The 24,855-nt window shown below is 44.0% G+C and overlaps 2 protein-coding genes across 7 annotated transcripts in view; both read right to left on the bottom strand.

The window, feature by feature from the left end:
* Positions 1 to 8,322: 8,322 nt before the first annotated feature.
* CFL2 (cofilin 2) lies at positions 8,323 to 13,850 on the bottom strand. 2 transcript variants are annotated; one of them, XM_015865018.1, is made up of 4 exons: positions 13,720 to 13,850; positions 12,174 to 12,481; positions 12,011 to 12,087; positions 8,323 to 11,919 (listed from the first exon to the last, which is right to left on the bottom strand). In XM_015865018.1, the coding sequence occupies exons 1-4, from the start codon at positions 13,720 to 13,722 to the stop codon at positions 11,807 to 11,809; spliced, it is 501 nt and encodes a 166-aa protein (XP_015720504.1). In that variant the 5' UTR covers positions 13,723 to 13,850; the 3' UTR covers positions 8,323 to 11,806. The 2 variants fall into 2 exon arrangements, with proteins under 2 accessions (XP_015720504.1, XP_015720503.1); XM_015865017.1 differs by lacking the exon at positions 13,720 to 13,850 and adding an exon at positions 12,770 to 13,103.
* Positions 13,851 to 23,243: 9,393 nt separating this feature from the next.
* BAZ1A (bromodomain adjacent to zinc finger domain 1A) overlaps positions 23,244 to 24,855 on the bottom strand; it is a 51,657-nt gene continuing 50,045 nt past the window's right edge. For all 5 annotated transcript variants that reach the window (XM_015865006.2, XM_015865003.2, XM_015865007.2 and 2 more), the window contains 2 exons: positions 24,761 to 24,848; positions 23,244 to 24,267 (listed from right to left, as the gene is read on the bottom strand). In XM_015865006.2, the coding sequence (XP_015720492.1) occupies positions 24,077 to 24,267; positions 24,761 to 24,848 (279 nt within the window). In that variant the 3' untranslated portion in view covers positions 23,244 to 24,076. The remainder of the gene's footprint in view (positions 24,268 to 24,760; positions 24,849 to 24,855) is intronic.

Below are 24,855 nucleotides of genomic sequence, written 5' to 3' on the forward strand. Positions count from 1 at the left end.
AATTAAACTCTAAAAACTTTTAAAGGCCCTATGCATCTTCTGCAACATTATCAACAGCTGAGACATGCTGGGCTGGATCTCACCAGTCTGCTCTATCCAGTCTACAGCAGTCAGAGTACTGCAGAATAGGCTGGTTAAAATACATGCGTGCTGAGAAGCTGAGGTACAAGTGATTAATGGGCAGTCAAGGCTCTTACGTGGGATTTGCCAAGCAGAGACAAGTATGAGGACATCAGAACTGTTTGCTTTTTTTCCAGTTTCAAACATAATACTGGTCTCAGTTAAGTATATTGGGAATGTACATAAAAGCTGTGTGATATATGAAAAAGAATGTCCAATTCTTTCTGGAAGAATTGGATGTACTGTACCGTACAAGATGCTCACAGTACACCAGCCCAGCACTGCCTGGAAGCACACTGGGCAGCACACAGGGGTGCAGCAGCCTCCCAGAGCACCAAGTATAACCCGCCCAGAGTTAGCCCTCATACTGTGTCCTGAACTGACCAAGGCAAGTCTCAGAAACATCTCAGACATTTCAGGCATTAGTCCTTGCTAAAAAAGCATAAACCTGACCTTTCCACAATCAGTAAGAAGTGTAAATTCCTGAATTCACTTTGTGGTGCAGCAGGGATAAGAGCCAGGAGAAACACGGGGGAATGCACAGCCTGGCCTGTGCAGGAAGCCTCTTCTCAGACACATGTCATTAACTTGCCTTTGCTGCGCTGTCGAAGAGCACCCTCAGATGGCCTTCATACATATAATCCTTTTACCAAAACTTTTCTTTTTAAGATCAAGAAAAGGAAATAAATCCTCACCGTGTTGCTGCCAGTTTCTCATGCTTGTGACTGCACAGAAAGACTTGAGATGAATTAACTGAAGAAAAGGAAAGTTCAGGTTTATGGCACCAAGAAAAGCATACAATAACCCAATACAGCAGCTCTTTATCTAAATTGTCAAGCCTGCATTTCAAAGTTAAACCCTGTGACCAGAGTGGAACTGGTCAAATATCTTGAGATATTATTCCAAAGTGTTTGCCACAGTTTGATAAACTGAAGTTAAGTTAGCTCTTTGAACAATTCATAAAGCGGCGTGTTTTTAACATGAGAAACCAGCTAATGGACCAATAATGGATTTTTTTTCCTGTTTGCAATTAATATACAATGGTAATGCAGGGGAGAAGTAGAGAACCAGTGATAGCAGGGAAGAAAATGAGAGGTGATGAGAACAGGTAAAACCAAGAGAAATGGGGGGAGTGGGGTGAGAAAGCAGGTGAGTAGTTTCTGAATGTAGGCCAGGGATGTGGGGGAATGCTCTGGAGGAGAAGGGCCACAGGAAGCAAGTCAAGGGGAGGAGGAGGGCTCAGTTTGGTCATTTTCCTCTTTAAATAAATGAAAGACAGTGGGACAGTCACACATGTTCGAAGTGGAAACAAAGTGTTATAATTATCAAAATGACATACTCTGATCTGAGAATGTTTCTTATTCCTTCTGCCGACAGCATGAATTGTAGGGTTATACCATTATATTGGTTTAAACCTCCATGGTCACAGATACTGTAGCATCATAGTGCGCTTTCTGTGTACTCTTTCACACAGCACCTGTGAGATCACAAAATAAGCCTGACAACATATCAATCCCCCAGAACAGAATAAGTGAAATAGCTGCTTGTATAACCAACCTTCAGTTTTCAGCCGCTTAAAAGATATTGAAGAGATATAACTCAACATGCTATAATTTTATTCTAATTTTTTTTAATGTGAAAACATCAAAACATTCATCACAGATATAAATGCTCTATTCTGTATTTCTCTGGAGAGCTCCAAGTTTACAACAACACAAAATGAATTTGGAATAATATCACAAAGTAGTTCGAGTATTCATCTCTCACAGATGCTGGCACCAGATATACGAGATGATCTATGGGATGGTCTATCATTATTTCAGGATTAAACTCTACAATAATAATTTCATTCCCACTGAACACTCTTGAATACTCTCAAACCCATTTGACCTTTTTCCTTAGTTGTGATCCTATCCCTGTAGAAAGAGGAAGCTCCATAAATCTTTCCTACATTAAACTGAAGAAACTACAATCTTGCGTTCAGCTCACATCAAAGATATTCCACTGAATAGGAAGAGCAGAATGGTTTATAGAAGTCTGCAGAAATTACTCAACTTGAGAAACTTGAAGCTCATCATTCTCTGTTTCTTTGTAAGCATGTTTATTTCCAACTTATCTATGTTAAGTTGGTGTTAAGAAATACAATATTTTGCCTATATATTTTCCTTTGCCCCAAAGACCAGTGATTTTAATTGACTTTAACAAAAAATAAAAAAGAAAAAAGAAAAGCAATTTATACCCTAAGAATCATTGTTTGTGGCATCTTATATTAAAAGAATTAAAAAACCACACACACTTCAACTGCTATAGCTTATACAAGGGAAACCAGAAAGGATTGCACCCCAGCACAGACTCTCTCTGTTGAAATTGGGGTGATGACATGCAAATACAGTGATAATTTAAACAGCAACAACAAATGAAAACAAGGACAATGGAAAAGGATCAGTACATTTCCTTTGCAAACAATCGAGTGCAGTTTCTACTAGACTGAAACACAATGCAGTGTGGGAAGCAGCAGCAAAACCAAGTAACTACCAACACAGAAAGAATAGATCTTAATAGGCAACTTACAGCAGAGAAGTATTTGTTAGGAGAGAAAACTATAAGCTTTAAAAAATGACATCATTTCTTCCTAAATATGTATTCTGGTAATTAAAGATTTGCATTTCCATTCAAAGTATGTTCATATTCATAATATAAAAAGTGACTTACAATAATCCCATGTTCTTGTCCATTAACCTCTGAATGTGATCCAAACACGATATTAGGAAGAACCTGAGAGGATCTGTATTTGCACATGATGCTGAAGTAAAAAGAAACAATGTCTTCCCACAGTTTACTATTACAGTAGAAAATCTGCTTATTAGCAAAATTTCTTTTAAAAAAAAATAGTCTTAAAGTGAAAATCTGAAATACTGTGTTAAATATTCTTTTTATATTTTTATAGTACAGTTACTAGTTTGTGCACAAGATGGCTGCAGCTGAACACAAATACTTCTTGACTATGGTGTGTGTAATTTTTATTTTTATTTTGTTAAGTATCTCAGCTTTGCCTTTCACTGTTAGCAGCAATAGCAACAGAAATTCTACAGTCCTGGAAGATGTATTGAGTTGTCAATTTCTCAGACTTCTAAAGCATAGTACAGCACTGTAAAATTCATGGAAATCAGAAAGCCTAGGGTGGACATAATCCCATGATGTTAGCAAGACCATAGAATGTCTTAGGTTGGAAGGGACCTTAAAGACCATCCTTTTCCAACCCCATGCCAGGGGCAGGATTGGCAGCCACTATATCAGGCTGCCTAGTCCATCCCATCCAGCCCTGAATGACACCAGAGATGGAGCATTCACAGCTTCTCTGGGCAGCCTGTGCCAGCGGCTCACCACACTCTAAGAAAACAACCTAACATCTAACCTAGATCTTTCCTCTTTTAGTTTAAAACCATTACCCCTTGTCCTGTCACTATCCGCTCACATATGAAGTTTGTCCCCTTCCAGACTGTAAGCTCCTTTCAAGTACTGAAGGGCCACAATGAGGTCTCCCCAGAGCCTTCTGTGCTTCAAGCTAAGCAAGCCCAACTCCTTCAGCCTTTTCTCATAGGAGAGGTGCTCCAGCCCTCTGATCACCTTCATGACCCTCTTCTGGACCTGCACCAATAGCTCTGCATTTCTGCTGTGCTGGGGGCCTGAAGGTTGGTCACAGTACTGCAGATGGGGCCTCACAAGGGGAGAGTAGAGGGGGACAATCACCTCCCTTTCTCTGCTGGCCACCCTTCTTTTCATGCAGCCCAGAATACCACTGGCCTTCCAGGCTGCAAGTGCACACTGCTGGGTTGTGACCAGACTTTTGTCCATCAGGAGCCCTGAGTTCTCCACAGAGCTGCTCTCAATGGGTTCTTCTCCCAGTCTGTACTCATGTCTGGGAGTGCCCTTACACAAATGCAATACCCTGCACTTGGCCTTGTGTGAGGTCTTCTGACATCACTGGATTTGCTTGGGCCCACTTTTTGAGTGTGTCCAGGTCCCTCTGGAAGGCATCTCTTCTTTCTGTCATATCAACTGCACCACCTAGCTTAGTGTAATTGGCAAATTTGTTGAGGATACGCTCAATCCCATTGCCTATGTCATTGATACAGGTGTTGAAAAGCACTGGTCCCAAGATCAGTCTCCCTGGTGGACACAGCTAGTGACCAGCCTCTGCCTGGACATAGATCCAACAACAACAACAACCCTGTGTCCATCCAACTAATATTTATCCACCAAATAGTTCAACCTTCAAATCCATCTCTTTCCAACTTAAGGATAAGGATGTGTTGTAGAACCATGTCAACGGTCTTGCAGAAGCCCACGTGAATGACACCACTTGCCCTTCTTTTGTCCACCAGTGCCATCACTCCACTGTAAAAGGCTGTCAGACAAGATCTGCCCTTGGTGAAACTGAGCTGGTTGTCTCAGATCACCTCCTTGTTTCACCTGTGCCTTAACATAGCTCCCAGAAGGATCTGCTCCATGGTCTTGACATGAGGCTCACCGGCCTGTAGTTCCCTAGGTCTTCCTTTCTTCCTTTTTTGAAAATCATAGTGATGTTTCCCCTTTCCCAGTCACCAGGGACGACACCTGACAGATGTCACAGTGACAGAGCAAAGTGCCAGCTACTCACACTCCAGCTCCTTTCCAGAGCCTACCAGAACACATGCACAATTCAAGTTTGACAAGATAACATTTTGTATCTGCTACAACAGCCACAGCAGTTGAAAATTGTGACCACATTCCAGTGCTGTGTTTTGGCCTTATGCTGCATAATGCTACGATAATGCTCTGATACTCCCTTACAGTAATAATGAAAATAATAATAATAATAATAAAAATTAATAGCTGAAATGGATGACTATAATACCAGAAGGCAAAAGCTGTAATTGCAGCCTGTCCGTTCCACTCAGAATGAAAAATGAAATTAAAGGTTAGACATTGATACTGCTGCAAGCTCAATGCATCCCAGCATTGATAATATATCCAGCTATACAAGAAATCAAGCCAACTGCTGTGACCTGGTACTCCAACACATTCCAAACTCACCACGAAGATCTGTGGCAGATACTCAGCCTGGAGCTTGCTGGAAGATAGCTCAAGTTTTAAGTTATTCTCCTTGCAAAACTGGCACCAGGGTATTGCATTAAAACTGCTTTACATTACAACTTATTTTGACTACGTCAACTTCTAAATGCTGTCTGCAATGTGTTGTGAGTACTACACTGGCAGCACTGAACTCCAGGCAGTTAAAATAATAATGTAGTTGGAGTGACTGAATTAAAATAATAATAATGAGAACAAAGCAACTACCAGAATTACTGCAAGGTTGTATATATAAATACAGCTTGTTTCAAAGATGTTTTGAAATACTTCATCTCTTGAAGTAAATCCATAAAAGTGGTTAGAATCAAAGCCAGGTTTTGACAGAACAGGTTAAAAAAAAAAAATAGAAGAAGAGGAGAAAGAAAAAATAAAGGAAGTGTTTATCAGTGTGACCATGGTAGCCGTTCCACCCAGCATTACCAGCAAACAAGGCATTCAGCCAGCTGGTAAAGTCTTTACCTAAATAGAAATAAGACATTCTGTTCAGCTTCCACATGCTGTCTGAGCTGGGCTGCTGCACGCCAACCTGAGCAGGGTGACACTGCCACCAGGACAAAGCAGCAGTCAGAGGTGGGCAGGAAGAGACATAGGAAGAGTCACATTCAGTGGCCATATAGGCTAATGCCATGCATTTGTTTCCTATGGGTGTTCTACAAGATGCCTTTCCACTTTAGTCACGCAGAATAAATATTGTTTAGGAATTCTGGTTACTCAGAAGGAGAGTTCTGGGAACTGATTTTCCAGTATGGATGCAGAGAAATAATGCAGCATTACAAGGGAATTCACAAAAGCAAAAGAATAAAAGCCTTCAAGTGACAGATCCTGTATCAGTGCAGTCAACAAAGAGCTAAAATTGTGTGCTTCATTAAAGAACTTTTGCACGCAGTGATTGCTGTGGACTTGGAGGTGTTTCATGGCTAAGTCGTGCTTAAATAACAGGGCAAACGAGTCTAAAATATTACTGTGAGTTATATTTGTCACCTGCAAACACCTAATTAAGAACTAAGTTCATTCTAATGCCCAGTGTCATAGCTTAATTATTGCAATTGGCACAAGCAACAAAATATATGATTTAAAGGGATTGTTCAAATGCACCATTTATAAATTATCAGAGACCAAAATCTCATTTATGCACGGCCTCATATTTGCAGGACTGAAATAAATTTTACCTCGATACAGAGTTTATGTTCACACATCATGGCTTAGAAGCCCTGAGACATACAGACATGGAATCTGTATACTTCTGCAAAGCAAACAATAACATAAGCTCAGCCTTTACAGTTGAAAGCTCATGTTGAAATTAAAAGGAAGAAAAAACCTGTGCTGTAACCCTCACCCTTTTTTTTCTTTAGCTATTCAGGTCTCTAAGAAAAACTGCTTGTTCTAAATCTTCCTCTGCTTCTCTGCACCTTGTTTGCTACGTGCACTTTCAATTTTCTGTTGAAACAGCTAAAATGGAAGAAAAGCTTAGCTCTCACATCAGCCTTAACAGAAGGTCAGAGATGAAAGCTGTGCTGCCAGTAAGAGGAAGCAGACACAAATAAGGCTCTCTAAACCGGTTCTCAAAATCACATCTCTTTTTCAAGCCCATGTATACCCTGCAGCTGTGCTCGCCAGAGAGTAACTGATGCTTTTAACTTTCTGCATAATAGAGAAGCTTTTGAGCAGCATAATATTACAGCATTTGCTTTCTCTAAATCAGATCTGTACAGTCACGGGCGAGTGAGGAAAAATAGGTACTAAAAGGTACAAGTGGAGATTGTCCGTCCAGCTTTACAGAAGATGGTGGGCAGATGGCAGGGATTTGCAGTGACACAGCTGTTTTTAAAAATAAAGAAGTGGGAGAGGAGAGGCAGGATTGCAGCCACACACGCTCCTAAGCCTGGTCACACAAGAATAAAAGTTAACCTACCATTGGGAAATAGTTTCTGTGGGTTTTTTTTTTCCTCCTTATCATCTGAATTGACACTCAGAAACTTTTAAACATGATCAGCACCTTCAATTCCTTCTCCAATCATTAGTTTTCTAAGTAACTATGAAGCCAATCTGACAGTAGAAATACTAATCCACAGAGGCACTGAAAAGGCAGTATCAGAATTACCTTCAGTGCCTCCAAACTGCACGTTTTTGCTGTAAGTGTTAAAACATAGATAGACCATTATAACATGAAATAAGCACTGTAAGCGATGCTAGCAGTTGGAATATTGCAGCTATCAGGGCTTTGACTTTCCACTTTAGTAATTTTTCAGATAGTATTGGCAGATGGCACAAGTCAGCAGCACAGTGAACAGCAGTATATGTGGGTTACATAGGGCATCCAAGAACAGGTATGAAAATAGGTAAAAAAATCTTCCATTTCTAACTAAGCAGTAATGTATATGGAATTACTTACATTGCAAGGAGACTTTTCACTCACCATTAATGCTTACTTTCATATATATCCCCTAAACAACCACATAGAAGCCTTGTGTCAGGTAACTCCTTTATAACTGCTAAATTAGAGTGATTAGCATTGAGCTTATGTTTTTAAGTCTTTACCAGATGACATGATGAAGCTGCTTCTTGACTAGTTACTGAGATTTGGTTCACAAGATTGACTCCCCTTCATTTAAGCTACTTCTAGATATAAGACAATTTCCATTAACAGTAGAAATACCACTGGAACCAAAGAGGTGATTTTGATCACTCTGTGTGTGCTTTACAGTGACCTTTTCTATATTTCAATAACCCACTTTCTCTAAAGTATTAAAAAAGACTTGTCTGCACAGAGTTTGTACTAACTTCAAAGACAAAACCACAGTTCTAATTTCCTGAAGATACAACCCAAGATCCAATGCAGGAAAAAAAGGCTATCCAGTATCTATCCACCAAGTATTTCTTTACACCTACCTTTTGCTACAGCTGGTTACTGTACTGAATGGGCTGCAGGTGAAATCCATTACAATAATGCCTGGTATAATGCATTTACTTCACAGAGTGCCCTTTCGCATTGTTTGAATTACTCCCAATCCAAAGACAACAGCAAACTGATTCGTGTAGCCTAGAACATAAAACTCACTCACATCTGGCAACATTTAAATTAATTTTATTTATACCAGGTTTTCAAAATCAGAAATATTTTAAAGAAATTCAATACTTAAAGACAGGTGCTACATTGATGATCCTTCATCCACCATTAGTGCCATGTTTTCACTCTACAATCGTTAACTCTCCACCACAAACTAAGGGGAACTTACAAGTTTATGAAGATAGGCAGACATGAAAATTTCGTTCATACAGGCATTGGCATAAGAGAGTAAAGCTTATTATCAACTTGTGGCAATTTGACTGCTGCTGTAGTCCGCTGCAGGTTCTGAGGGAATTACACAGCAGACAGAGACCCTTCTGCTCAGAGAAATGGACTCAGTGGGTTTTCACTGATGGTACTGAAAGCCTGTTTAAGGATCTGACTGGGAATGAGTCTTATACTTCAGTCCTTATCGATTTAAACTCTGCATTTCCAGAATTGCCACAACTACAAACATCACCTACTCATGCCAGTCGTGGGCTCGATTTCCTTTGTCAGAGAAATCAGGCCTGTATGTCTATACCTTTTCCAGGATTTACCAAATCAAAACAAAACAACCTCTGGTTCTGAACTATTTCTTAGAAGAAAAATGCCATTTCTGCACATGCTAATCTCATGAAACTTTTATTTAATGTTTATCAATAAAGTAACTGAAGCCAAGATACCCAAAAGTCATGTCTACATCGAGATACACAGAAGATCTTCAACTCGAGAGGATTTTCCTCTACTCCTCGATCACAATGAGGCCCTCACCATTTTGCATAATGACAGAAAACAACAGCTGACAAACCATTCTGGAACAGATGCCAGCTGTCTCTCATCTGTTTTATAATTCAAGCAGTAACAGTTCTTGTAGCACTTTATTGTTAGTTTCTCTTTTAAAAAAAGCAAGCCGTGTGAATTGGACCTCGCATCCATCAGTCATTTCAAGAACTAACTGAAGGCAGGCTGATCCTTTCCGATCCAAAACTTGGTTTGGTAGCTTTGGATCTTATATAAATACACTTTGTGCTTCAATTTTATACCTACTTGGACTGAGTGTATAGACATATAAGCTAGTTAAAAAACAAATAATAATAATATTCAGTTCAGAAGCCACAGACATCTTTCCAGACTGTTTGCAGCAGAGACAAACATTAAACACAGTACTGCTTAAAAAACAAACAAAAACAACACAAAAAAACCCCAAACTTTACTATCTGAAATGATTCAAATTGTTTATTAAAATTTAACATTTTCAGTTTTGGCTTTTTTTTTTTTTTTCCCTAAAGAAACCACTTATGCCTTGTGAAAATCAGTTAAAATGATGATTTCATTATACTGAACTCAAGTCAAATATGAAGAACAAAGTAGATTTTACATTAAACTGGGCTTTGCACGCAACGTGAGTAATCAGAAATGAAGAGACTAATTTGAGGGATAAAAAGGTGCTGCTTTTTAAATAGACAACATGCATACCATCAGTTACTTCCCAGCCTTAAAAGATTCCTGAAAGGAGAGTTTTGTATAACAAAACCAAGACTCATCGACACACTTAGTAAGTCAGTGGTTGTCATGCCTTTTTAGTTAAATTCTAATCGAGTTTAGCCTACAGAAAACAGCCAACACAATGAGGCGTGCAAGTCGTACGGACAGCCAGAAGCCTGAAATAAAGTCTTAAAGTTCTACAGGAGCCTTACAGTTCTACAAGAAAGCCTAAACACAGTTTCTTTAATGTAATCAAACTTAAAAGTTGATGATTATCTGCTTCTTGTTGCAAAAAGGGGGCTACGAACTGAAAGTAAAGGGCCAGTATTTAAGAGCTCCTCAGTTTTACTCCACCAACTTTTTAAAGTAAGGTAATGATAAAGAGCATTCCTTCTGGCAGCATGTACATTTCAGCTGTGACTGGCTGCCTAACAGAGTGCCTTTACGCATACCAGCAGAATCATGTCCAGTTTTGCCATTTGTGGATAACGATGACAAGATACAAAAGCATGTGTTTGCCATAAATAGCTCTGGCTAACGGAGGATTGCTCACACAGAGCAGATCAAATTCTCTATAAGGAGAGCATTATCTGGCTCTCAGCCAAAACATGTCCCCAGTGCAAGCCTCAGTAGTGGCAAACACTTTCCAGTTCTATTTACATAGAAGTTAACAAGCAGAACAGTTCATCTAGGATACTTCTTGTACCAAGTCAGTGCTAACTGTGACGCTTAAGAAGCAAAAACTATTCACCAACCTGTATTCTGCATTATATACAACTGTCGCTAGATACAGTCTTATCAAAACAGAGCTGCAAGATTTCACGTAAGGTTTTACTCTGACATGTAGAACTTTAAGAGCATTCAGGTGCGAAACACACTACATGGTTAATTCCTCAGTACTTGTAAGTTTCTGACACGAGGGTTTCATGGAAGCTAATGGTCTCTAGCAGCGGCAGCTGCTTCTACGGTAAACTAGGAATAGGTCCTTTACCGAGTGATCAGAACAGTGCCACGAAGTATTGTAAAGCAGTGCCTAAATCGTGATTAGGAATGAAAAACTTGCACTATTTATGATGAGATTAATGATTGTTTATCTTCACAATACTTTCCACTGAAGTTATTTGAAATATGCTTAAATTAAACATACTTAAAAACTATATTTTCCAATGAAAACAAGGCAACGTTCTGTAATAAGCCACAAGTTTTATTGCAATGTGGCTGGTTTTTGATCTCAAAAACAATGTTCCATTTAAGGCTCTTTTTAATACAGAAATTGCCATCATGACCGATGTTTTACAAAACTTTAGTGTTTCAAGACTCACATGGTAAACAGATAACTTCTACTCCTGTTCAGTAGTGTACATTCAATGGAAAACAAAAGGCATCGTAACAGCTACTTCATTTATAAAGATATGCATGTAACAGGAATGAAACTGAGGTACTACAATAATCTGATGACACAGTTACAGCAACTTAATTGGCATTCCTTTGGGGGGGAGGGGCGGGTCAAACATATTACAAAAAAGTGCTTTAAATGCATAGTGTTGTGTGCTGCCATGTCACAAAAATAGGCTTGTCAAGGCAGGTGAGGTGTATGAATGCACTAGAGCCTCATGGAACTGCAATCAAGTGCAACTGTAAGTAATACTGTATAGAGTCTACCATCCCACCAGTGGACAATACTTTCAAGGCATTCAATTAGCTTACCCTTTGCTGTCTGCTAGACTATTCACATTAACTATCACATTCATTGTACGTGTGGCAAGGAATGCATGCAGCGTCAGTTTTGGCTAAGAGTATGACGTGAAAGCATTCCTTGGATCCTACATAAAACTACCAGGATTAAACAGTCTAATGGCAATCACTGGTAGACTGCTTAACAATGACATCTCCTTCAGGGGCAGAAGGGAAGGGACTTATTTTTGAGGAGGGAAGGAGAAAGGGAGACTAATACTATTCCAATTGAACGAGCTGCAGAAATGGAAGCTCCTTAGATCCAGATGGCACTTGTCTGTCTTTTTATAAGGGTTTTCCTTCAAGTGAAACTACCACGTTGCCTCCCAGTTTCTCTCCGAGTGTTGAACGGTCCTTAATATCATCCAAACCATTTACTTGCCACTCATGTTTAATACCTGAAAGACAGATGGACAACAGGGTATTTGTGAGAACCTCTGCGTCTAAGCAGCACTGGGACTCACAACCAAGACACTTTTAGGTCCGTACCTGTAAATTTCTTTTTAATGGCATCTTTAGAGCTTGCGTAGATCATCTTGCTTTTTAAAGGTGCACTTTCAGGAGCCCTTTAAAGGAGGAAAAACAGTTATTCAATCACCCAGTGTTAAGTCACGCCTATTCGAATTTAACTGCAAGCTTTGCTTCTACACACCAGAATATAAATACCAGGTCTTCCTTCTTAGATTCCTTTGTCTCATATGTGGCATCGTACAAAGCGTATCGGCAATCATTCAATGGTAGCAACTTCACAAAGGCTGTATAGGGGTCCTCCACAGTATCTCCAATGTCACCGACCAGTATCTGCTTGGCCTCCTCTACGATTATTTGCTTTTTGTCATCACTTAAGCAGAAGAGAACGGCTTTCTTTCTCTTTTTAATCTCTTCTGGGGTTGAAGATTTCCTTACTTTCATGTCATTAAAAACCTTTATGACTTCATCATTCACTGTTACTCCAGAAGCCTGTAAAATGAGATCAAAGGAATAATTTAAACGGCAAAAATTAACATTCGCTAAACAACGCAACAGATAAAGAACAGATAAAGAACAACAGATAAAGAACTCCACCTGCCCCTGTAGCAATAAAAACACTGCGCTCAACCTGACCGCACGGTGAGGTTGGTGGTGCTGGCAGGACTGGTGCAGAGGACATAAAGGAGGTGTAAATCCTGTCCACTCAGCATCGCCTTAATTCCAGGCGGTGCTTTTATTCGACCGCACACCCGCACCGCTCCCGCACTTTTCCATTACCTGATCGTGCACTCGGGGGGGGGCGGGCAGGGAGATGGACGCGGGACTTTGTAGAGTGGGGCCAGGGTGGGTTTCTGTGATGGAACAAACGCTACGGCAGCGGTTTGCAGCCAGCACTGTCATGACTCTCATTTTGCTGGGTGATGTAAGGCTCCACAAGCAGGAGAGATGCTTTCTGCATTGTGTCAGCCCCGACACCGCGCTTTAACAACTCCCGACTTCTATTTCGCACTGCCGGTGTTCTCCGATCGCTATTTCTTCCCGAGCAAAGCGGGGTTACTACGCGTGCGGCTCCCGTAACGCTACCAAGCCGTCAGCCCCCAACCCCACCGCAGTAAGGAAACAAAACACTGACGGGGCGAGCGGGCAGCGAGCGGTGGAAAAAAACCAAACCCGCGGCACAGTTATCCGCGACCAAGCGAGCACACCCGCAGCGCCCTCGCCTTCACAGCACCCGCCGCAGCTGGGCCCGAGCGCCCGGAGCGGGCAGGTGCACGGGGCGCACGGGGCGGCGGCTTTGTCCCCGGGAGCCGTGCCCGCCGCCGCGCTTTGTTCGCCGCCCGCCCGGGCACAACGCGCCGCATCCCCGCCCGGTCCCGCCGCCATCCCGCTCGGCCCGGCCCGGCCCCGAGCCCGGGGGCACACAGCCCTCCCCTCCCGGAGCCCCCTCCCCGCGGCCCGCCCGGCCTCGGCGCGCAGACACGCGGACGGACCGACCGACGTTCGAGCGGCCGCGGGGAGCGCCGCGCCCACCGCCCACCACCCGCCGTCGGCCCTCGGTCCCGCCGCCGCCCCGGGGCCGCTCCCACCGCCCCTTCCCCCCGCACCGGGCTAAAATTAGACTAAAATGGCCGCCGGAGGCCGCGGGGTCTGAGCGAGCCGCGCCGGGCCCGCTCGGCCTCTGGGCTCCGGAGCCGCCTCCCCGCTCGGCCGCGGCGCGCCGCCCTTACCATGGCGCCGGGTCCGGGGCGGCGGCGGCTGCCTGCGGTGCGGGGCTGTGCGCGCAGGAGAGCGCTGCGCTGCGCTGCGCTGGGGGCGAGGCGGGCGGGGACTCGGGCCGGGCGGGGGATGAGCCGCGGCGGCCGGGGAGGGCCGGTCACATGGGCAGCGCCGCCACCACGTGCCACCGGCCCGGCCCGGCCCGCCCCGCCCGGCAATCCGCGCCCGCAGCCGGGGCTCGCGGGGCCGCCCCCCGCGGGGAAGGGCCTGGAGGCGGCGGCAGGAAGCCGGGCTTCCTCTCATGGCCCGCTCGCCCGGGCCGCCGTTTACTTGTGCGCCCTGTCCGCAGCCCCACGCGGTGTCTGACCGGCCCCCTGTGCTGGCGAGGTGCGGCCGAGCGGGCGGCCCGGTGAGGCAGCCTGGACGCGGCCTTCTCTCGCCGCCTCGCTCCCCCCGGGGCCTGCCCGGCCGCTCCTGTAACGTGGAAGCCATGTCCCGAGACGTGTGGCCGCGCCGCACAGCACGGTCGTGGCGGCGGCCGGGCTCTTGGAGGCCGAGCGCAGCCGCTGCCCCTCACTGCAGCTCACCCCGAGCGGCCGCTGTCAGCACAGCTGCTCTGTGTGCTCTGTGTGCCGCTCCGCAGTCACAGTCCCCAGCATCGCTGCCCTACCCGGCGTGGCTCGGGCTGTGTGCACGCCATACGAGGGGCATGTGTTATTGCTGCCCTTTGTCATCTCGTTCGGCTCTGAATGGGAGTTGTGCTGCTCCTACGGCTGTCGTCGGTCTGTGAGCACAGATCTGGGGCGGCCTGGCATGGGGACAGCACCTCCTGGCAGCACAGAGACGTGTCTGAAAGAATCGCTGATACGGCGGGGCAGGGCGCAGTGTGCAGGGGGTAAGGAGCAGTATTAAAAGATAGGAAGATGGCTTCTAGGAAAACAAGAAGGAACGGCCCTCTTGGGAGTGTGCCATTTGTCTGTGTTGGGACGGGCATGGGTCAGGCACAGGATACCAGATGTGGACCTTTGTGTCTCCACTGCAACAAGTGGATGTGGGGACTGTTGGCACAGCATGACTCTCATCCCATGAGCTGCTGTTTGGCAGCCCAGGGCTCCTGGGCAGACAGGATCCATCCAGCAGTATGAGTGAACACCCAGCTCCCTAAAGTACCTGAGCTGCTAATGGTATCTTGATGGACACCACCAAACTGGTGTGTGTATGTGTACAGATGTGTATGTTCATACTGTACTGATGTATAGGTTTTTTTCCCCCTTTCTCCATTACCACATGCCACCATGTTGACATGATGAGTCACATCCTGCCCTCTCTGATTTCAGAGTTCAGGCCTGAATTAAACGTGGTGAGACCCAAAATGTGGCCCATCAATCATAAGGCCGCTACCCTGTAGATGCCCTATGGCTCCAGCCCCTCACATCCATACAGTCCCTGCCAACACAGCCAAAGACGGCAGCTCTGCCACCTCTTTGTTCCAGCCAGTGGCCATCTCTTTGTGCTGCCAGCAGCATCAGGAAGAGAGCTGGTACTGCATAACTGCATTTTGTGTAACCCATAACACAATTCAGTTTTCAAATACAACATGTGCTTTTGATCATACAAGTAATTAGGTAGAATAGGTGAAAATTTATGGGACATAACAGCACAATTCCTAAAATGGATAATTCTCCAGGCGCAGTTTTATGGTTGACTTATAACAATGTAAGTCCAATGAGACCATCTCTTCAGCCCCATTTTGGGATGTCTCCCACACAGCTTCACAGGCTTTGGTGAACTCCAGCTGCTCAGCATGGTTTGGTGAATCACAAACCCATTTGAGACACCGTAGTGTGTTAGTATTTGTGGCACGTGCCCTTCTGTGTCCTTGCACCCAGTGCCAGGAGGCCATCGGGAAAACAGCAGGAAGGGATTCGTAGCATTTGAAAATGGATTTAGTCATGCACGTATGCAGGGCATCCCACATTGCCACTAAATCCCAATGCTGCTGTGGCCTCAGCAGGCTGCTCCTGACACTTGTACAAGCCCACCAAAGTGCCCCAGTCCCATGCCACCACAGGGCAACCACCCCACTTGCACAGAGGCCCTTTTCCCACACTGAGGCAGAGACAGCAAGGGGTAGAAGATACCAGTCCCAGAGCCACACAGCTGGGCTGATGCTCCAGGGATGACAAGTCAAAATCAGGCATGACTCACCTCCTGCTCACTGCCATGGAAACTGAATAATGAGGCACAGCGTTCATTGTTCTGCTCACCTCACCAGGTGCCTAACTGAGGCTTCCAGCCTAGGGGGATGTTGCCCCAGGGCCCTGACTGGTACCTGGCAGTCACCAGAGTGCTGAAAAGGATTAGAGAGAGGGTATTTTATGACTTTAAAGAAATCTATGAGAGATAAACAAGTTTAATAGTCAGGGAGGTCAGAGGTAAACAGATGGGCTTTTCATTTTCAAGAAAATGAGTGTTGGACTCCTGGTAACAACAACCACCAGAACAGAAAAGGCCACAGAAATGGCTGATAACCAGACAATAATAACCAGAAAAAAAAAAAAGAAAAAAACACATTGGGACAAAGCTGCTGCTCCTCTGGTCCCCACATCAGGTCTGGCTGCATGCAGGAAGCATCAGGTTTCACTGTCCGAGTGCCACGAGGCCTGCATCCCACTGGGCCCCACTGAAATAGCCCTGCGATGCAGTGACATGCTGTGCTGAGCACACACCTCTGAGGAAACCTCCACGTCCCTCTCACCCTCTGTGGACAGAGGCAGTGACTCACAGTGAAGCAGAAGGCACTGCTCATTTGGGTTCCACTCCTGGGTGCTCATTGGCATGAAATAATCATAATGAATAGAGCTGCTGTCTGCATTCAGGCTCTCTTAAATCAGAGCCCTTTGCTTTTGCTCTCTGCTCCTCTCACGTCACTGAGCTCAACAGTGCCATTCCAGCCAATTTCCTGTGGAGGTAAGGCCAGCACTGGGCCTCGTCCATGTCCCTGCGGTCACCTGGGCTGCTCCTCGGCCCTGTAACTCAACCTGTGAGCTTGTCTGAGTTAAATCTGGCAGAAGGATAGAGGTCACAAAAGTAATTAAGATCCTTAATTAAGTGATTAAGCTTCATAAAATAATTCGTGTGAGATAGAAGAAAGTGGGGCTGTGTGCCTACAGGTTCAGCTCAGAGACTTGTTGAGTTCTGCTGTCAGACTTCAGATCCCTTTGGATGCTGACGAATCACCATGAAGAGGACTATAAAGGGAAGGCAGAGGAACTTGTGTGGGTGTTTGCAGGAGTAAAAGAAAGTCTCAGCACTCAGTTGGTACAAAGTTCAGTCAGTCCCGGGGTGCTGGCAGCAGCAGCTGATGCTCTCAGAGGCAGCTGCTGTCTTGGGGCCACTAAATCCCGCTAATGGGTCGTGGCCCTGGACTCCCACTGTCCAGCCAGCAGCCCATGGGCAGGAAAGGGCAGATTTAATAAAATTGGGTTGCCCTGTAGTGACATCATTTCAGAGATAGTGTTTTAACATAAAGAAGGAAATCTCTCCTGGGAGAGAAACTAATGGCAGAAAAATGGGTAAATAAAACAAAAAAAAAAAATTACCCAAAATCTAATACAGAGGGAAATTTTGCTCAGTGCTATTCATGAAAATACACGAGATAAAAGATGACTTCTAAGTAATTACCACATGTTGTGCATTCACACAGCTTTGCACATTTACAGTGCTGAGAGAGGTAACTTCTGTTAACCCCCATCGCATTCATAAATGCCCACATGCCTGACAAAATGCATTTTCCCCAGGAGTAATTTCTTTCCACATCTCTTCCTGCTGCCCCTCATTCACAGTAGAGAAAAATTCACAGCACAGTGCCAGGTAAGGAAGGATTTATTCAATCAGCCATAGGCTGCTTATCAATTACTCAACACTGACACCATTCATATATATCAATATATGTGTATGTATGTGTATATATGTACACATATATATTCACTTTTACTACTTGTAGCATTTATATTGCAGTGCCTGCAAGCTCTCTATTGCAATTATTAACAAGGTCCTCCCACCCAATAGGCACTGCCTCTCCATTCCCTGAGCTGCTGAGGTCACTCAGGAAGCTGTGCAAGCTCAGCGGCAGGGCAGGGGGCTTGGTGCCCCTACCACACTTTGACCTACAGAGTATCCTGCCTCCCTAGGAAGGAAATGCAGCTCATTCACAACAATTATTTATTGAAACTTCAGTTTCAAGCGAGCAGTGAGGTCAGACTTTCCTTCTCACTAGCAACTTCTGACAGCACCAGCTCCAAGTTTGCTGCTCTAACAATACTGCATTGAAGAGACATCTGTACACAGGGTGAAGCAGAACCCTGGCTACATAGCAGACGTGGATGTGTGTGATAAATACCTTGTAAAGACTGGAAATGTGAAAAGCAGCATCATTTTCTGGAAGGCACAGCCAGTGCTGTTCTTCACAGAGTGATGCTTATTGCAGTGACAGGGCAACAAGGGAGCCAAAGCGGCCTTTAGAAAACCAGGTGTATAGATCTGACCCATACGCTGGGTAAGTACACCGGGGAAAAGCTGCCAAACTGCAAAAGTATAGATTGCAATGCAAAACAAAATATAGATTTTATTTCATTTTATTCTGATGGAGGTCCAAATGTTCTTCAAGCAGCCAAAAAGCAACAGCGTAATTTGCTGGATGTACCGGTCAGCTGGAAAACCTCTTCTGGATAATCCACTCCTTTTGTGTTCCTGTTTCATATACACAACTGTTTCCTACAAAATGAATTAATGGCAGTCACCTAAAACACTGAAATTTCTCAAGCTGAAAGCGTGCCAGCTGTGAGAACTGGAGGAGGGAAAAAACAAATTGTTTTCAGGCACTGCCAGCTCGTTTTGGGCTGAAGAACACTGCTTTGGGTCTGGAGAGCATCGCTCTCTCCAGTTGTGCCAGCAGCAGAAGCCTGCTGCACAGAGAAGTGCAAAGCATGGGAAGTGATGCTGGGATCTCCTCTCAGCGCGTTCCCCCAGCCCACATCAGTCACTCCCAGCCACAGAGGAATCCAGCAGCCCCAGGCTCCTTCCTGTCACTATTCAAGGACACACACACCAGGAGCACAGAGGAGGTGCCATTAATAGTTCTGCTGCTTTCTGTCAGGAGCTTCCAGAGGAGCTGTAAAGTTGGGATGCCTGAGGTTAGCGGGGATGTTAATCAACTCAACAGTCCCAAGAGGTGCTTCTCCAGTAGCAATTTCACCCTTCACTAACCTCTTCAGTTATATGGCTAAAATCCCTCTGCTTTTCCACAACAAGAAGGTTGTCCATTGCAACAGCAGCTGTTCAGCAGAACACTGCCATGCACCTGGCTTGTGTGTCTCCTGCTGCTGTAAGGTCTGCTGCTGAGCACATCACTCACTGACATTCTGCAATTTGCACTTCTCCTGTGTCTTACACAGGACCAGCCCTTATGCTGCCAGTCTCAAGCTACTTTTCTCTCCAAGTTTAGGAAGTCAGATCCTGCTGACTCTTACACTAGGTTTTCTATGCATTTGCTGCAGCATAGGAACGATTTATTTATTTATTTTTTCTTAACAGAGTTCAGTTTTCTTTCTTTTAAGTACTGTGGCTCAGCAGTTGTGTCTTCTCTTGTTCAGCATACAAAAGATGACACCTCACCTATGTGTGCTTCTCTTCCTGCTGTAGTTGGGATGAAGCCCTTGATGTTATCATCACATCCATGACTTGGAGGCTCACCTTAAGGAGACATCATTGCAACACAAAAATCATTCACTAGGAAAGTATTAAATCCAGCTCAGGAGTTGAGGAAGCCATCACAAAAGTGCCAGGACAGGGAAGATTAAGATGCATGGCTCATTGAGATTGGAAGTTGTAAAAGCCCAACAAAAAAATGGCTGATACTTTTTCTTCTGAAGTTTTGACATTGTTAAAATTGTTCCAGACAGACCTAGAACTCACTTTGCAGCACTGCAACCAGATGTAAGGAAATTATATTGTTTGATCGAAGGACTGGCTCTTAGAAATCTCTTCAAAACTAAGATGGACAGTCTATAGAAGCAGATGAAGCACAAGCTAAGGAACCAAGAGATGCCTGAGGTAACCTACTCATGTGTCTGTCCCCAGCATTGCAAGACCCCTTGCAAAGCATTAAGACCAGTCAATCTTGCATTTGAAAACCAATACGCTTTTGTTTCTCAGAGAGCAATCTAAAAATAAAATATTAACTAAGCGTAACATGCTAAATACATGAGTTGAGGTCACTTACTGGTGGATGAGAATGGGCTTTAGGATAGCTGGGGCACAGGCATATTTATAACTGCAGATGGATCCCTGAACCTGTTGGTCACTGTGAAAGTGTCCTCTCGTGACAGCAGGACTCAGCAGTGCCAGGACTGCAGAGCCCAGCATGTGACTGATGGCAGGATCTAGGCAGGAATGCTCACAAAAAGGAACTATCACGCCCTGATCCCACAGGCAAAGCCACATACAAACGCAGAACACAAACACTTTAGCATCCTGGATTGCGTTACTGGCATTTCACAGGTGCCAAGCCACTGCAGGACTGTTCTTTTTAAAGTCCTTTCCTCTCCAGGCTAATTTACTATGTAAAGTACCTGAAGAAGAAAATTACGATTATACATGCTCTTATGGGACTCAATCTAGGGGACGGTTATATAAAGTCTAAATAAACTGGTAAACTAAGAACAGCAAACAACAACACTGAAGCTTGACTGTATTGAAGTCAAGCTATCAAAGTGAGAATACCCTCTGTGAGAAAACCCTTTGCTACAAGTCACAAAGGAAATTATTTCCCATTCCTCCACGTGCTTCAGGCAGTACCCAGCGCTGGGATCCCAGCACTGCACCCTGGGGCTACTGGGCAATTAATGTGTGCTGACACAGTGCCACTGAGGTTCAAAGATAAAGACCGTAGTAGCGCTTTGGACTACATGCTGTAATGTAACGTCCTCAGAGCAAACTTGGCCCAGTCGAACAACTGGATGGATTCTGCGAGCAGCAGCAGGGCAGGGTGCTGTGCTTACTACTGGCAGCACGCATGGCCTTGCTCCAAGCAGCCCCGCTACTCGCCTTGTGAGTATCAGAAAACCACTTTCTTTTTTTCCTTCTACAGAAAAATAGTTGTAGAGGTACAACTTAAAAAAAGAAAAAACAATGCAATAGCAATTTTCAATAAACGAAGCACTACACGGCCTGGAGAAGGATATATTACGGCAGAGAGATGAGCCCAAAGCCAGCATCTGTGTACTTTTTGGAAAACATAATCCATCTGTGGCCTTCTGCCATTGAAAACATCTCAGTTGCATTTCATGGTGGCGTTTGGTACTTTAGTGTACTCCTGGTATTTACTCCAATTATTACAAAGCACGAGTTTGGAAAAGCATCCATCTGCCAGAACACGGCTCTGATCATCTGCCCACAGGTGCCTCACCCCAAGCAATCAGATTTGTCTGGGCACTTACCAAAAGAATAGGAAGCTTAAACACAGTCACGGCCGCATTGACCCCACAGCCCCGAACGTGGGCTGATGCTGCTGTGGCCAAGAGGGAGCCAAGCTCTGATCCCAGCACCACTGGGGTCACATCCCCAGCAGCGTTTTCCCAGGTACTGGAGATGTAATCTTTAAAGGCACAAAAGTGCAGTGTTCATAAGTGGTAACTATTATTTTAAAAGTAGATGGATTACAGCAATTAAAACCTCAAAATCTTGTACACGTATACACATGTATCTGCCTAATTTAAAAACATGTATGTTGTTTCCAGATTCTGCAATACATGGGTTTGTTTCAGGGACACTTCAGCACCCCTCCTTGGAAACAGATGGGAGTGAAAGTACAGCTTAGAGCTGCAGGTATTGCATATCCTTACTAACAGGGTAAGGGCATCAGATGGCAGTCTGAGAAAACACACAGCAAGACATGAGTTTGTTCTGGGGGAAAGAGGAGAACAAGGAGCATGAAATCCCAGCCCCTCGGTGAAGGAGACATGAAACAACTCCCCTTTCCCCAAGGGAGCAGGGGGAAAAAATTCATAAAAAGACTTCCTGACAAATCAGAATAAGTCTAAGTGGAGCATGAAAAAGCAATAACAAAAGCACCACCTCAAGGCGATCCACTGAGAGAGAAGTAACAGGGATAAACCATTACCTGCTTCTCCTATGTAACTGAGCACACAGCAGCCACCGGGTGAGTAAGCTCTCTGAGCACCCCTGCACCACAGACAGACAGGACTGCATCGCACACACAGCACGTTCAAATGTTTTAAGCACAGCAGCTCAGAGGAGAAGTGGGAATTTTTCCCTGTTTCATTGTCAGTAAGTTTAGCCAAGGCCTTAGGTATGCAAACTGAGGGGAAAACTGGTAACTTTGACACAAGTATACAAAAAACTGACAAAAATTGAAGTTATGCTCCCATTCACTTCACACAAACTCATAATTCTACTTGTGGTACTAAGGGGAAGCTATTGAAGGAAACAGCCCTGCAGAAAGACCGATAGGAATGAACAGCTGAGAGTAGGTTGCAGACAGTGACAATTTCAATTGCATCTGTCACAGCATGTCCAGCTCCCTGTACCCCACAGAGTATTCACATTCAAGTCAATGGGCACTATTCATGTGGACAAGAACTTGCACAACTGTTTATGCAACCGGCTGGTCAATGCCACTGCATCCTCTTGGGACTGGACAGATGCAGGGACATCCAAGTACAATCACCAGCCTCCAGACAAGTCTGCTGCTGCTCAGTTCTTTATTGTGCTCAGCACTCTGGGACAGGAAGGGCCAAAACCTTTATGGAACAAGAAACGCTTCTTTGATCCAGCAGCAAGAGATATGCCAGCTAGGAAAAAGAAGCAGCTCATTTATCAACTCCAAAGTATTAACAGGCATTTTAAAATGTGATATTCTGATTCTTCAAAACCAACCAACCCCTTCAAATTGCTCAGTCCCCTGTCACCATCCAAGAAAATGCCCATTGTTGCCATCTCTAAGGCAAAGCAAGTACTACAGGCAGAGAAAACCCACAACTGCATAGCAAGTAGTTGTCAACATATACAGGTCTCATTGTTACAAGACAAGCTAGCACAAGTGCAGGCAGAAAAGCTGCAGCAGCAAACTTCATCCTTCGATTTTTCCCAACCTCTTCACTCCCACCCCCCAAACTCCGCACAGTTTTCTCCAGATATGGATGCATGGACTCAAAGTTAAAATTCTGTTAAAAAGATCCCTACCAAGGTCAGTCAGAATGCTGTGATGGGTTTTACACCGTTAGAATAAAGACCCTAATTAAAGAACCATACAGCTTATACACACTCTTCTTGTGGTACTTACACACCAATAAACATCTGCAATGGACAGAGAGCAAGTATCACAGTGGCTGCATCTGCTGAAAAAGCTCAGTAGGACATTCATGCCAAAACCAAATTCTTTTGCATTCCCTCCAGCAACTTGTCCAAGTAAAGCAGCGGTGGCAGAGCAAAAATAAGTGTCAGAAACTCAAAATACTTTGAAAAACGTGTCATTTTATTTGTACACTTTGAAAGTTGTACATAGAAACTTATAATACAGTCCTGTAGATTTACTCATTGCTAGAAGAACTGCCTGGGAAAGGGGAAGGGATTTAATGATTGATCATCAAGAAGTTAGAGGGGATAAACAAAAAACACAGGCAAAAATTTAGAAGTTATGGAACTCTTTTTTTGTTGTTGTTGTTTTGTTTTTAATCCCCAGTACAAATTTTATAAATACAAAACAAATTCACAAATTACTTTGAATGCTAAATAAATATCTACTTAATAAACTCGGACTGAATACCTCCAGCCAGCACTGGTACAGTACTTATAAGATATGCTCATTGTACTCATTCATGTGTAGTGTTGAGAAGATACGCTCAAACGAGTTTTAAACACACACACAGTCTCTTCAACTGCGCTACAGCAGAAGATTTCATCTGAGTTGATAAAGCCCTCAATACCACAGCTCTTACAATACCTAGAGGATGAAACAAGATCATTTGGTGCAGGGAAAAAAAACATCGTATTTCTAGAAGATATTTGGACACATGAATGTATTAAAAATGTACAAAACCTCTGTAAACCAGTACTGTATCCAGTACAGCTATCAAAATTATTAGACACTGAATAAAACTGTAGCAAAGGTAATCCTTCCTACGTTCTCCTGAGTGCTTAATATTACATTGAGAATATAGTGCAGGCCACGCTTCAAGGTGGTTAAACAGTTGTTATTGCTTTATACAGGTATGATGACTGCATGATTTAACATTTCATTTCATGAACATAGCAGATTCCCTCAAAAAAACCTTTGGAAGGCAGAGGTTAGATTCGTGACTTCTTGGCCACAGGAGCGGCATGGTCCACATTACCAGATGTGATAGGAAGTCCCAGCTTTTGAGCCTGGATGTGGAAAAAAGCCTGAAGTCTAGTTCCAGCTTTTGCTTCACTTGTGTTACGAGGGTTGTATTCAAAGCAGTTAGAAAACATCAGCTCAATGTCTTCAATGAACTCCGCTAGTAAATAAAAAAGTAAATACATGAACTTAGTGCATCTCACATCATCAGCTAGCAGTATGAGCGAGGAGTATGACACCACTGAACGAGTAAAGAGTTCCCAACACAGATGTCTTTATGTGTGCATCAAGCATGTACCATGTATTAGCAAAGCACCGTGTAAACATTCTTAAACTCCCATGATAACTGACAGAAAGATTATAAATCAGGCAATAACAACTGAAGCTTTTCCAAATATTTCATCCATCTCACACACTGACATCAAAAGCTTCAGAAATTATGGGCTGTATCTCAGCAGCTCATTTCTTATCCATCTGCACATCACACACTCTGGTAGTTAAAGGCGTAACGTGTTAAATACAGAACAGTAAAAGTTCTTTCAAAAAACCCAAACAGTTTCAGCTTCAAATCCTGACACAGCTTTATTTTAGGATGAGAATTTGTTTTGAAGGAAGAACAGGGTTTGTTACCTCTTTCAACGTGTGATACTTACATGCTAGCTTGTATTCACATTTATTCACCTTTTCACGGATTATATTTAAGGCAATAGGTTTTTTGATGATATCGTAATAGTCTGGTACCTTTAAA

This window comes from Coturnix japonica, chromosome 5, assembly GCF_001577835.2.
Source record: "Coturnix japonica isolate 7356 chromosome 5, Coturnix japonica 2.1, whole genome shotgun sequence".
NCBI lineage: Eukaryota > Metazoa > Chordata > Aves > Galliformes > Phasianidae > Coturnix > Coturnix japonica.

Bases quoted from the DNA above. Each gene is read 5' to 3' on its own strand.
- CFL2 (XM_015865017.1), bottom strand. From the start codon at position 12,901: ATGAGAGTCATGACAGTGCTGGCTGCAAACCGCTGCCGTAGCGTTTGT. The intron at 12,088-12,173 runs GTGTGTAGAAGC...CCTCCTTTAAAG, and splicing joins GACCTGGTATTTATATTCTG to GGCTCCTGAAAGTGCACCTT. The intron at 11,920-12,010 runs GTACGGACCTAA...TCTGTCTTTCAG, and splicing joins CATTAAAAAGAAATTTACAG to GTATTAAACATGAGTGGCAA.